The following is a 12739-nucleotide window of genomic DNA, read 5'->3' as shown; positions in this document are numbered from 1 at the left end:
TATACTTGCTACTTGATTTTTTTTATTTGTTCATGATGATTTCATTGTGTAGTGTTACTGGTATGCTTTCAATGTTGTATTTAAACATAATTAACAATTGCCATGTGTATGTATCGTCAGAAATTCTTTGCAATTTACATTACGTCCGCTAAGGAGCTATTTATTATTCGGCAGACTAAGCCATGTAATTATATGTATATCATATTCCTAATGTATGAAATACGATGGCAATAAATCAAATAAAAATAAAATAAAATAAATCAAATCATCATCAGCTATTATTATACCTTTACAAGACGAAGTTCTATAATACAGATGTGCTGTTCTTATGAGGATCATATGAGCTGCTGGCTTTCTTATGTTACATAGTAAAAACTAAATAACTAACTAATTAACTAACTAACTAATAGACAAACAAACTAACTAACTAAGCAACTATCTATCTACCTGACTAAACATATGAATAAATAGGTAGATAAATAAATGGAAAGATAGATAGATTTACAATTATGTGAATAAATAATAAAAAAATAAAGAAATAAAACAGATTCACATATTTACCATCTTTACTGATATATATCAAATGATGGTCTACTCCAGGCCATCCAAGTAAAACTTCTTACCAACTCAGAACCGTAGAATCCTACGTCTCGGCAACAGTTACTTGTGCTGCAATCCTCTGATTTGAAATGCTTTGCTCTCTCAGGAGTATTTTTAGGGACCAGAGATTATCACAGTCAAATACTCACGAATGTTTTTATTTATTTATTTATTTATTTATTTTATTTTATTTATTTTTATTTATTTTTATTTTTTTTTTGTATTCTTTCAGTTGGTGGTATATAAACTGTCTGTGGAATCCTGAAAGCATCTCAAGAACCCTGAGAATACAAATTTATTAAGTTACAAGGAGGGGTAGCCTCAGTGGGACTTTTTGGTATGCTTTTTTTTTTTTTGTTGCTCTAGACAGGAGCCCTTTTATATGAAGGAAAAAAAAGAAAAAAAATAGTAGGGGAGACATCGAGACGCTTTCTCTCTCTCTCTCTCTCTCTCTCTCTCTCTCTCTCTCTCTCTCTCTCTCTCTCTCTCTCTCTCTCTCTCTCTCTCTCTCTCTCTCTCTCTCTCTCTCTATCAGACTTGCTACACCCTGTCGCGTGGCTTCCTGTTATTCATATTTTCGTTTTACATTATCTTCCTCCCGCCGGTGACAGCCAGCTGCCCGTCAGGCTCCGCGGCACGTGTACGCTAGTCGGTGGGGGTGCCATTAGAGACGACCATATCCTGCTTCCTTAATGATGTCATGATGCCTCAGTGATCTCTCGTACACACTGCCATTCTTCCCCGTCGGTGCCAGTGTTGTGTCCACATGGTTTAGGTCTGCGTTCAGTGTGTTCAGTGGTTTAAAAGTGAGGGAATGACTCCTCCTTGCTTAACGTGCTGCTCTCCTTTCGTTCGGTCCAGCCCTCCTCCAGCCTTTAAAGAAAAGGAAGGCTCTGCCAAGAGTAATAACTAACTCATTAATTAATCTTTTTGTCCACTGGAAGGAAGTTTTCGTGCCTTCCTCTGTTGGGGTGGAGACACGGAACTGACGGCCACTTCAAACCTGTTGAAAATTAGCGAACAGTGCCGACGATTACATTTTGCTCTCCTGTCTTCTTTCCGCACTCCCGTTTCTGAGTGACCTATATCTGATCAACAGGAAACTCCGACTGTGACGAGTGGCAGTGTGCGCGGGGCTTTAGCGACGAGGACGTGCAACAGAGATATATTTATTGCAAGTAGGTTAGGAAGCCGTTAAAAGGAAAAATCAATACCAAATACACAATGTCGTGGAGCTTACTATGAGTTTTGTGGTAAACGCAATGTTGACTGTAAATTTACCGTACACATTTTCCTCTTTTGTTTTCTTGCTTTTATCTTTATTGTGTGTTGCCTAACTTAACGTTAATCTCAGGAAACGAGTTGCTATAACATTTCTCATGATAAGTGCTCAACTAATGGCCTGACATCTAAGGCGAGCCTCTACGTCTTATCCAATCAGAGAGCAGTACACATTTTCCAGCCCTTTATTAAATAGGTATCCTATTGGACCAGCCCCCGCTCCAGTAGAGTAAGGTGCCAGAAAGACAAGGGTGCCTACGTACCCACTTAAGGAGTATTTATGGAAACAGAGAAAGCCGCCTAGTTTGTTAAACTTTTACGAGGGAAGCCTTGTGCTGTTACTTTATGAACAAACCTGCGAAGATATAGTCCATCATTGCAGCGTATGATACAACACACAAGAGGGAGACTTTTATTCCACACAAGTTTATTATATTAAGCTTATTGTCAGAGGTCAGATACCGGCACATTAGTCTTCTCTCTCTCTCTCTCTCTCTCTCTCTCTCTCTCTCTCTCTCTCTCTCTCTCTCTCTCTCTCTCTCTCTCTCTCTCTCTCTCTCTCTCTCTCTCTCTCTCTATATATATATATATATATATATATATATATATCCCAATCGGCTCGTCTTGACGGAGTCTGGTGGGTCGAGAGTGCTGCTGCTGTCCGTTACCTACAGAAGAATGATGAAAGCCCTTCACCTTATGAATGCTTTTACTAAATAGAATATACATTATCCTCTCAATTCTTTCTCTTCCACATTTGCAGGTTGTTTGAACTCTAAAGAATAAAACGCTGCTGGCGCCGCGGCTCAGTTTCCAGCTTCCAACTCATCAGCAAGCAAAGGATGTATTCGCAGGAAAAGATGGAAGGAGGGGAGTCAAGTGATGCTATAGAGAGGCGGGACTCTCTCTTCCTTATTTCCAAAGACTGGTCACACTCTATAAGTGTACTGTTGGCGACGTGGTTCATTTTCCAGTCGCTTCTCCTTCTCTTAGTAAACAAAGACTGCGCGAGCTCGAGATAAAAAACGTTGGTCACAAATCTGGCAAAAAATCTGTTGGTCACAAAAAAAAAAAAAAGCTCGTGCACGCCTAGCCCAAGGGATGGGGGGAGAAGGGGATAACCAGTGATGCTTTATCGAGGCGGGACAGGAGACCTTGACAAGCTCCTTTCTTCTGCTAAATATAGATAAACGCTTACATATGCACACTCCTCTTTAGTACTGTTAACCTACAAAGGAAAATTATATTCTGATTTTAATTAAAATACAAGATTCCCTTATTTGTTACTGTTTATAATCGTCCTTAAGTGTCTATGAATAAGAACAAGACATTTACATATTTCCTCAGGGAATGGGTTGTTTAATGATATGGACCCTAAAAACTTGTCTTCTTCTGGCCAGAATAAAAGGGACTCGGCGTCATAATAATTCGGATCGTATTCTCAAGTTTTTCGCTTCATTATCTTCACTATCCTTAACAGACTTTAGAGGAAGTTATAAGGAGTATCTAGAGGGATTTTCATGGCACCATCAATGGAAAAAAGACACCCTTAAGAACCCGACTAATAATCTCTGTGTCCCTCGGAAATAATCCTTATGAGTGCACGAAATGTTTCAAAATACGGGCTGAAGTACGTGGTATCCATGTATGATCTTATCTACCTTGTATCTATATAGGGAGAAAGTCTAATTAAGGCTGGAAAGTTATGGTGTATATATTTTTTTTCTTAACTATGATGCAAGAGGAGACTCATCCCGTGTCGCTGTACGTGGCTGCTCGATGCCTGATGGAGTGCAAGAGTTACCGACTTCCCGTAGAGGATCCACCACCACCATCTTGCGTCATCCTACCCTCTCCTTCCCACGGCCCACACCCAGATCCCTCCCACACGCATCTACGTACGTAAATCTTCCACCACAATACCATTGTCATTTTCCCATCGTCCATATCATTGCAATCCCTGCATGAAAGACACGTCCACCTCTAAATTTTAGGATTGGGGGAACATGGTAAGTAATTAACGGATGTGAGGCATAGATGATAGTGGCAAGTCGTGGCTTCTTATCACAACCACCGGGAGACTGACCTGCTAACCGTCGGAGGGGGGATGGTGGAGAGGGTTGTGGTGGCTTAAGGTCCAGCAGGATGGGGCTGTGTGTGGAGTTTGGGTTCAAGCTTGGCAGGAGGCTACTTCAAACGGTTTTTCCCTTGTTATCGGAGGAAATGGTGAGTTATCTGCACCACCAGCCAGTCACACACTCCTTGAACGCTAATTCCTTCAAGTAAGCTCATGTCCACTGAGGAAGATGAGAGTTTCGGCTGGTGTGCTCAAGTGGCCCTCACGTGCTGCCTTGACAACACCTGCATTAGGAATGAGAGGAAAGTAAGATGCAATGAAGGAGAAGAATTGGAGGAGACTCATACATGACGCCTATATCAGACACTAGGGATGCGAATGAAGATCATTATTAATGCCACCATAGTGCTCATTCCACTTTTTGAAGGCATGCGGACCTCAAGGAAGTATAATGCGGGCCTTGACAAGTAACGAAAAATTCTATTCTTACCATCATACTATAATGTCATAATTATATTTCTTATTTAATTGTAATGATATATAGCAATATAAATTATATTACAATCGATATTACTGCATATCATTAAAATTATATGTGAACTTCATGTAGCAGTTACATATTACGATGAGTAGGATAATGCACATCTAGTATGTTTAGTTATATATATATATATATATATATATATATATATATATATATATATATATATATATATATATATATATATATATATATATATATATATATATATATATATATATATATATATATATATATATATATATATATATATATATATATATATATATATATATATATATATATATATATATATATATATATATATATATATATATATAAAACACGGGTTGTGGTTTCAGAATTAGCATCATAATATGGAGTCAGATAGGAATGCTGGAGATGGTTCTACCTGGCAAGAGAAAGACCTAAAATAAGGTTTATAGATGCAGTGAAAGAAGACATGCTTGTAATGGGTGTGACTGAGAAAAGCGTAAAAGATCCATCGCATTGAAGAAAGCTGATCCGCTGTGGCGACCCCTCGTGGTAGTAGGTGAAAATCAGATAAGAATATTTTACGTTTCCCTGCTAGTTTAGAGGATGAGCTCCGTGTAGATCACCGGACGTTGCGGCAAGTGATTGATGATGAAATACTTGATGAGCTAAGAACACTATGATGGCACTATGGCAGTAATTTTGCCACGTTACATGGTACAGTTATGGTCAGAACTTAGAGCAATCTTCTGTCTTCACTATCCCTGTGTTTTGTGTTATTTTCTCTCCATATTAAACCCTAAGATTTGCTGACAGTTACCTTACTAAACCAATCAATGAAAAGTTTCGACAGATCAGAGGACGAAGATTGAAGAATAACGTTACATCTAAACACGATGGGAGTGAGTGCAGGATGTTACTAGACTCTCCATCATAAAACCTTCGCATATCAGTTAAAAAATAATGCGAGTTCATCATAAGAATACCACAATTAGGTATTTTTTAGGTTAAAATGCATATGTTAGCGGAGCTCTTCACTGTGTAATCTATATTTAAGAAAAACAAGCTTTAAGTTTCAAGGGGACAATGCGTTTCCTGTGTCACTGTTTTCCGTGTTATTGTGTCCGAAGACCGATCCTTTACCATCAACATTATCCTCTCTCTCTCTCTCTCTCTCTCTCTCTCTCTCTCTCTCTCTCTCTCTCTCTCTCTCTCGTCTTCTTCTTCGCTACCCCTACTTTCCTCATTGTTGTAAGTATATGCAATACTAAATTACTAAAATCAAGTCTACTTAGATTTTTATTATTTTCGTTTTCTCTTCTTTCTTTCCTTCATCACAGCAGCAGGAGGACGCAGTTTGTAAACAAGTATGGGGGATGCGTGTGAGAGAGAGAGAGAGAGAGAGAGAGAGAGAGAGAGAGAGAGAGAGAGAGAGAGAGAGAGAGAGAGAGAGAGAGAGAGAGAGAAGAGCCTAAAATAACAATAATGTGAGATGGTTTTATATTTGTGTTATTTGCTTGTCTCTCATTAATAAACGATTCACTCCTCTCCCTTGTACTGGCGTAGGACACTGATGACTCATAATATTACGTTTTCATTAGATGTTTCGGTACACACACGCACACACATCCTTCAGTTGCCGTAGTGATAGTAGTAGTAGTAGTAGTAGTAGTAGTTTGTTGTTGTTATTGTTGCTGTTGTTGTTGTGTCACAATCGTCTTAACAGAAACACACCCTCCTCGGTACTTAGTAGGGTGACATCTTAAAAGTCATACGTGTTCTCATGGCGCCTCAGTTCCTCTTCATTCCATATTGCCAGTTTTTCCTTGTCTTGCTTTATTCTTTTCCGTGCTGATGACACTTCAAACTCAGTTACTCATCTTGTCAGTCAGTTTGTTTTCCTACTTTTACTTCCTACGTTGCCGCGCTTTTTTTTCTCTTTGTTTTTATATATGTTGGCGATATATATATATATATATATATATATATATATATATATATATATATATATATATATATATATATATATATATATATATATATATATATATATATATATATATATATATATATATATATATATATATATATATATATATATATATATATATATATATATATATATATATATATATATATATATATATATATATATATATATATATATATATATATATATATATATATATATATCTTTTTTTTTTTTTTATCTTATTGGCCATTTTCCTTCCTAACCCTCCGTTCGCTTGTTTTGGTGTTTGGTGTTGCATCCAGTACTAACAGTAGACACACACGGTACGCCTTAACAACAGTAGAAATACACAGCGACGAGCTAAATTACACAACATACTACTTTTTTTTTCTCTTTCCTCAGCCTGCCCTTTCATATCATTGATAGTCCCCCTCTCTCTCCAGTCTTAACCCTTCTACCATCGTTCCCTTCTTCCTCGAACTGGCGGTCTTATCTTTTTATTTTTCTGTTCTTTTTTCTACTATTTCCTCATCCCTGACATCACTTCCCTTGCAACACATAAACAAGGGTGGGAAATCCTACCAAGGGATGACAAACGATATTCCAAGAACCCAAGAGCATGTGGACCTTGCCAGAAAGCAGAGGAAAGACACGAGGTTGAGGGAACGAGAGCAGAGATCAAGATGTAGCGTATACACACACACACACACAGAGAGAGAGAGAGAGAGAGAGAGAGAGAGAGAGAGAGAGAGAGAGAGAGAGAGAGAGAGAGGAGAGAGAGAGAGAGAGAGAGCATATTCTGAAACACTTTTGCGCCGCACCTCCACTGCTTTCAAAAGGCTCTGCTTGAAGTTACTCGGGATTTCAGGGGTGTTTTTATGGTTCTGGTGACAAATTAACAAGATTCTACATTATTAACAGGAGAAACTCTCTTGGGAATCCGGCTAATCACCTCTGTCCTTTGAAAATTGTCGTAGAGAGAGAGAGAGAGAGAGAGACAGAGAGAGAGAGAGAGAGAGAGAGAGAGAGAGAAAGAGAGAGAGAGGGAGTTAAAGCTACACGTGAAATAGAGGAAGGATGAGCTGGAGGAGTAGATAGTGGAAGAAGGAAAAAAAAGCTTTGTAGGAAATGTGAAGAGAAGAAAAACATTAAAAAATTAAATAATAAAAAAAAGATACAGAATAAAGTGGAAAAGGAAAAGGTTAAATGTTCAAAGGCACATAAGAGAATAAAAATGACAACTAGAGAGAGAGAGAGAGAGAGAGAGAGCAGGGATCCACTTAACCTACAATCTATCAAACTACCTTAATAACACGAAAAGAAATAACACACGCAATGAAACACCTTAGTTATACCCACCAACGAAACTGGCAACAAAAAACTGCGCCATTACAAAAAAGTTGCAATACGAGAAAGGAAACAGACAAGCTTGAAAAGTAAACAATGACATGCTGGATACAGTCAGACTCCTGAGCACTCGTTCATTTGTTCTGTTATGTCGTTTTACCTCGTCTAGTGAATAAAAAATGAAGTAACGCTGCCTCCACGTTCCCACTTGGACTTTAAATTAAACAAATGGTTTTCCCACGCAGGAGAGAGAGAGAGAGAGAGGAGAGAGAGAGAGAGAGAGAGAGAGAGAGAGAGAGAGAGAGAGAGAGAGATCATTCTAAAACAAATCTTTTCATGAACATAAGAAAGGCAAACAACGTGTACGAAAAAAAGAATAGATAGTAGATTGATAGATAGATGGATAGATAAATAGATAGATAGATGAATAAGTAAATAGGTAGATAGGTAGATAGGTAAATACATGGATGAATGAATAGAAAAATCAAATAAAATAACACAGATAGATAAAGGAAAAGAAAAGAAAGCTAAGTTAAGAGAAAAATGAATAATGTAATGATACAACAAGGTGAAATATGACCAGTAATTTCCATTTGAGTTTACTCCGTTCTAAAACATAGAGTGCTGCAGGACAGACCGCCAATCTAAATAAATTTTTCACATCGAAACTCACTCACAATTACCTAAGCTTATCCATTCTTCATATATGCATATTGAACGTTTTATGTATTTTATACCTGTACTGTTGTAAAAGCTTCTTATTGCTATTAAAAAAAAAGAGACATAATAATAGCAATAGCCGTAATGGTAATAATGGTAGCAACAACAATAACAATAACAACAATAACAACAACAACAACAAGAACAACAACAACAACAACAACAACAACAACATCATCAACAACAACAACAACAACAACAACAACAACAACAACAACAACAACAACAACAACAACAACAACAACAACAACAACAACAACAACAAGCACTTAAAGTTAAAGAAATACACCAAGCACGCACACAAAATTATAAAAACAGTTCAGGGAATGAATAAAAAAATCTAAAAAATCAGAAAGCTAATCTAACTTCGGAACACCACCACCACCGCGATAAGCACACCAGTATCATGAAGCATGCTTGCCAGTGTCGCTCCTTACCCCTCATTTGAACAGTTTGGGGAGCAGCGGCAGCAGCGACCACGTGTCTCCGGGTAACTCACCTCTCGCCTCGTGTTCCCTGTCCAGTGTTTCCTGTCCGGGAGGGTGATAAGACCGATCGCCAGCGTGGATCATCAGCACACACCGGTGACTCTCCTCTTCCACCCTCCTCCTCCGCTCCCCCTCTTTATCCTTCCTGTCTCTCCCTCTCATAGTTAGTGCAGAATACGAGTAGTTACTCAAACAACCTAGTAATGATCTCATGGTATGTTCCTGTTCAGTTTTTCCTTTATATTTCTTTTCCTCTTGTTCCCTTCCAGTAGTTTGTCTATCATCTACTCTCCTTATCATCAGTCTCTCTTCAGTTCTTCCTCCTTTTCTATTATTTTCATCCCTCTCTTCCTTCTCTTTCACCCTCCTCGTTATCATCTGTCCCCTTCTCGTTCTTTCTCTCCAGTCCACTCTACTCACCATCCCTCTCTTTCCCTTTTTTTCTCTCTCTCTTCTCTTCATCCCTATCCTCTTCTCTTACTCCTTCTTCATCCATTCCCCTTCCCTCCTCTTCTCGTTCTCACTTTCTCCAGTCAACTGTCCTCATCAGACCTCTCTCTTCCTCCTTCCTCCTCTTCTCTGTTCTTCATCTCTCTCCTTTACTATCCTTTCTCCCACTCACAGGTACTCAAAACAACGTAGTTAGTTGCTGTTTAGTCTTTCTTTATATTATTCTGTATTCCCTTTGCTTTCCTCCTCTTTTTCTTCTTTAGTCGTCCTCCATCTCATTCCCAATCTTCCCAATTCTTCGTCCTCCTTCTCCTCTCTCTTCCCTCCTTCTCTTTTCCTACTCGTGTCCTTTCTCTCTCTCTCTCTCTCTCTCTCTCTCTCTCTCTCTCTCTCTCTCTCTCTCTCTCTCTCTCTCTCTCTCTCTCTCTCTCTCTTCTTCTTCTTCTCTCCATTCGTTTTCTCCATCTCCTTCCTCACTCTACTCCTATTCTTAGTCTTCCCTCTCCTTTCCTCCTCCTCCTCTTCCTCCTCCTCCTCCTTCTCCTCCTCCTCCCCTCGTTTCGTCTTCTCCCCTCAGATCCTCTCCCCTCTGTGCGGAACAAGTGATAATGGACAGGGCCAAGTGTCCAAATGCTGTCAGTATTTGTGATAATTACGAGCTCTTCATTTCAGTGGTGATTGTGTTCTTCCTCCATTATTATTGTTGTTATTATTAGTGATATTATTGTTGTTGTTGTTGTTGTTGTTGTTGTTGTTGTTGTTGTTGTTGTTGTTGTTTTTATCATTACTATTATTATTATTATTATTATTATTATTATTATTATTATTATTATTATTATTGTTGTTGTTGTTGTTGTCGTTATTGTTGTTATTATATTATTATTATTATTATTATTATTATTATTATTATTATTATTATTATTATTGTTATTACTATCATTATTATTGTTGTTGTTGTTGTTGTTGTTGTAGTAGTAGTAGTAGTTGTTGTTGTTGTTGTTGTTGTTGCTATTTTTGTTGGCACTTACTTACATAATGATACTTAGGAAGGAAACATTCTCACTAATAATTTTACTGGATGTATCAGCGCGGATCTCTCTCTCTCTCTCTCTCTCTCTCTCTCTCTCTCTCTCTCTCTCTCTCTCTCTCTCTCGCTCAGGTAGCCAGATAACTTTGTGGCGGAGTTAGGCTCGCAGTCAGAAAGTTGCAGGTTCGATACTTGTTTGGTGCAATGTGCGAGAAGCATCGCTCCTCGGGACTCTTGCCGGTGCCGCGACTCATCAAACGTCAACTTGGTGCATGAATATCTCTTCTCCTGATTCCTTCCTTAACAACAAATAGATACACGCAACCGCGACCGCTGTTTAAATGCAGACACACACTCCTTGCGTTATTTTTCAGCCTGCCCTATTGTTATTACCATAGTACATCAATTAAGATAAATAAAAAAAAGAATTTCTTCTAGCATGGGAATTGTCGCAGGAACCGGTGACCGTGCCAAGGGAAGAAAAAGAGAGAGAGAGAGAGAGAGAGAGAGAGAGAGAGAGAGAGAGAGAGAGAGAGAGAGAGAGAGAGAGAGATGAGGATCCACGTTGTGTGAGTGGTGAGGCGTGGGGATGCTGGAGGTGCCGTTGGGGAGTGATGGTCAGTAGTGAGGGATGAGGGCATAACCAATAGGAGTTGAAGAGCGAGGAGGAGGAGTCCAGTGTGTCGCTTACCTCTGGTATCTGTTTCCGCCCTGACACTCCGCGGCAGCGCGGCAGACGTCTGGCACCAGGGCATTGGGCAGGGTCACGACGGCTCCTGCATCGCACTCCTTTTCCTCAGCCGCGCCACATTCACTCCCAAAACTTCGGCATCAACAAGCACCCTGCTGCAGCAGACCACTTATGGGGACGCACTTGCAGTAAAAACGACGCGGCAGAAAAGTAAACATGAATGCCTTTGCATGTGTGAGCGTGTGTAGATTCCTTTGACTTGACGCCGACCATCAAGGATCAGACTCTTTTCCTGGTTTCGCGCCTCATCAGTAAGATATTACTGCTTTGTCAATTGTTGCATGCTGAGTGAAAAGACACCATCCCTTTCACCTCTCCCCTCAACTCGGGCGCCGGTGCCAGCGTGCCGCAGAACGATGTCCAACGAAGGAAGCTCTTCTCCCGACAGAGAGGACAGCCCTCACTCGTCCCCCACCGACTTGATGACTTTAGCTAGGCAACGCCTCCGCAACAGGTAAGGTTTCGTAGTCTCTTCATTTATCTTGTTTTTTTTTTTTTTTATTTACTTCCCAAAATTACTATAAAACAAAAGGAAAAAAGTCCCTAACTGTCAGTCCAAGAAAGGACATAAGGGTTCCAAATAGTATGAGGTTCCCGTTCTCGTATCTTCTTCCTTCTATTTCTCTCCCTCTTCAAACTCCTACCAAACATATTGCTTTAATCCAACATCATTCTAGCTTGTGAGGTAAGAGGCATTACACACGACCAGTTTGGATGTCCTCCATGTAATGGAAAGATATGGGCCTAAAAATTTCCAACCAATTTTCTTCCTTGGTTACTATGTATTCCATGTAAGGTAGTCAGCAGAGCATTAATGATGAGTGCTGCACTAGGAAGTACGCCTAAACAAACATAAACAACAGATATTTAATGTAAGTTGCACCCAATTCTTCTTCTGTGGCATTTCCTCATCTTCATCTGGGGACGCAGTTCCTTGCTAGCCTTTCTCTCCTCTCTCTCTCTCTCTCTCTCTCTCTCTCTCTCTCTCTCTCTCTCTCTCTCTCTCTCTCTCTCTCTCTCTTTCTCTTCCTAAATTCGTCTTTTATGCATTCCTTCCTCCTCTTCTTTGGTCTGCCCTATCTCCTTCCTCCTGCATTCAGACCATCATTCCTCTGCCTACACTCTGCCTATCCCTTCTCTTAAAGTGTCCATACTCTCACTTGTTCCTCATTCTTCCCTTACCGTGTTATCTCAGGTGACTCTCGGCTCTCACAGTTCCTCGCTGATGTCAGAATATGTCCCTCCAAGATGCAATAACTAGATGAATAACTCGTGCTTCTGAAAGGTCAAGAGTTCACTACAACAAAGCAGTTTGATATAATCCGAGGTGCTCATAAGTTTTGTTTACATTTTACGGGCATTTTCACTTTGCTTCTTTATATATATATATATATATTATATATATATATATATATATATATATATATATATATATATATATATATATATATATATATATATATATATATATATATATATATATATATATATATATATATATATATATTTTTT

At 39.1% G+C, this 12739-nt stretch overlaps 1 protein-coding gene across 1 annotated transcript in view; it reads left to right on the top strand.

Annotated features, from left to right (window-relative positions):
• The first annotated feature begins 11129 nt into the window (after nucleotides 1-11129).
• The window catches only part of LOC135105323 (protein bric-a-brac 1-like), a 24176-nt gene continuing 22566 nt past the window's right edge, over nucleotides 11130-12739 (top strand). The window contains exon 1 of the mRNA XM_064013513.1: nucleotides 11130-11681. Within this exon, the coding sequence (XP_063869583.1) occupies nucleotides 11509-11681 (173 nt within the window). The 5' untranslated portion in view covers nucleotides 11130-11508. The remainder of the gene's footprint in view (nucleotides 11682-12739) is intronic.

This window comes from Scylla paramamosain, chromosome 1 (genome assembly GCF_035594125.1).
Source record: "Scylla paramamosain isolate STU-SP2022 chromosome 1, ASM3559412v1, whole genome shotgun sequence".
NCBI lineage: Eukaryota > Metazoa > Arthropoda > Malacostraca > Decapoda > Portunidae > Scylla > Scylla paramamosain.
The sequence above is the reverse complement of the archived record's forward strand: the minus strand, read 5'-3'. Positions and strand labels throughout refer to the sequence as shown.